This window comes from Wasmannia auropunctata, unplaced genomic scaffold (assembly GCF_000956235.1).
Source record: "Wasmannia auropunctata unplaced genomic scaffold, wasmannia.A_1.0 LD336092.1, whole genome shotgun sequence".
Classification (NCBI taxonomy): Eukaryota; Metazoa; Arthropoda; class Insecta; order Hymenoptera; family Formicidae; genus Wasmannia; species Wasmannia auropunctata.
In genome coordinates this window covers 3,485,293-3,486,870 of record NW_012026798.1, presented here as the reverse complement: position 1 = coordinate 3,486,870, position 1,578 = coordinate 3,485,293, and the positions used below count along the sequence as shown (strand labels likewise).

Here is a 1,578-nt window from a genome sequence, read left to right as displayed (position 1 = left end):
CTTCTTATGTTGGTCATCGTTCTGGAAGAGAAAAAAGTATTGTAAAAAAATCGCTTGTATAAAAAGTTCTTTATCTTAACTAAAAATTAAGCTTTGTCATTTTAATTTCTCCATAAATTAATATTTATCATACCTTCTTTTTTTAATGAATGGTTCCAAGAACTTCATATTATCAAAAAATTCAAAGGTTTTTCGTCTTGATGCTCCACTTCCAGTCGTTGACTCTTCTTGCTTTTGTTTTTTCTCTCGTGTATAACGCTCCCTTAATCGCGTCCATCTGGTTTGACACTCACCCACTAGCAACAAAAATTATATGTTAAAATAATTCAATTACTTTCCAAATTTTAATTTAAGAGAACTGATGAAATATGTATAACTAAACAAACAATAAAACAAATTTATTTTGTTATCATTTGTATACTAATTTTCGGTAAAAAATTACTAATCTTTAATCAAATTTTACTTATTAACTTATTAACTCAAATAATTACATTTTTTATGTTAAACTAATTTCAATTAGTAAAATACTATTGGAAATGAGATGTTATATACTTTTCATATTTAAAATCTTGGCTATTTCGATCCAAGCATTTTCCTTCTTCAAAGCATCCTTAAAATCACTCAACTCCTTATTGTATAAATAAGGGTGACTTTGAACTAATGAGATAAGAAGTCTATCTCCATCCACTTCACTTTGAGTGTTTATTTCACAAATTACTTCATCTTCAATCTCATTAGCATCTCGATAATAAGATTCATTATTATCCTGATAATGAGATTCAAAATAATATGAATTATGATCCATTTTCTAAAAAATTTAAACGTCGGATTCAACCTTATACTGAGAAAAGACAGCCACGATGAGACCAAAATCTTGAATCCTGAAATTGTTGTCTCAATTAAACAATAATTCCATGACAATAGTTAACTTAACCTAGCATGCAATGAGTTTTGAAACAATTATACATACGCAATATATACCAGCAGGTCTGTTGAATGCCACTTGGTGAAGCTCGCCAATTTACGCATCGGATTCGAGTTTCGTTTACACTGAACAACGTAGCCACGACAAGCAAAAATCTTACATCCTGAAATCATTGTCTCAATGAAACGATAATTCCACGACAACAGTTAACCTAATCTAACATGCAATGTTTTGAAAACAATTATACATACGCAAATATATACCAGCAGATCTGTTGAATGCAGTCTGGTGAAGTTCGTGAATTTATACGTAGGATTCGAGCTTCGTTTACACAGATAACGAGACAAAAAATTCGTAAGGATGAATTTTTATCCAATGCGACAACGTAATAGCCAGGACGAGGCAAAAATCTTGAATCCTGAAATATTTCTCAATTAAACGATAATTCTATAATAACAGTTAATCTAGCACTCAAGTTTTGGGAACATCAAATCAAACAATTATACATACGCATTATATGCAAATATGTACCTGGCAAGTCTATCGGATGTCGACTGGTGAAGTTCCATGATTTGAATTTACGCAGAACACAACAGTAACTGCAGAATAGCTTGTGCGATGGCGCGCGTTATGCTATGCGCTATGTGTTATGC

At 31.3% G+C, this 1,578-nt stretch overlaps 1 protein-coding gene across 1 annotated transcript; it reads right to left on the bottom strand.

Annotated features, from left to right (window-relative positions):
• Positions 1–2: 2 nt before the first annotated feature.
• LOC105447810 (transcription factor Adf-1-like) lies at positions 3–1,553 on the bottom strand (the record flags this gene model as incomplete). The annotated part of the gene is made up of 6 exons (XM_011686016.1): positions 1,457–1,553; positions 971–1,343; positions 836–881; positions 553–766; positions 134–296; positions 3–21 (listed from the first exon to the last, which is right to left on the bottom strand). Coding segments are annotated over exons 2-6 (570 nt in total), but the record flags the coding sequence as incomplete, so codon positions are not given.
• Between the last annotated feature and the right edge of the window lie 25 nt (positions 1,554–1,578).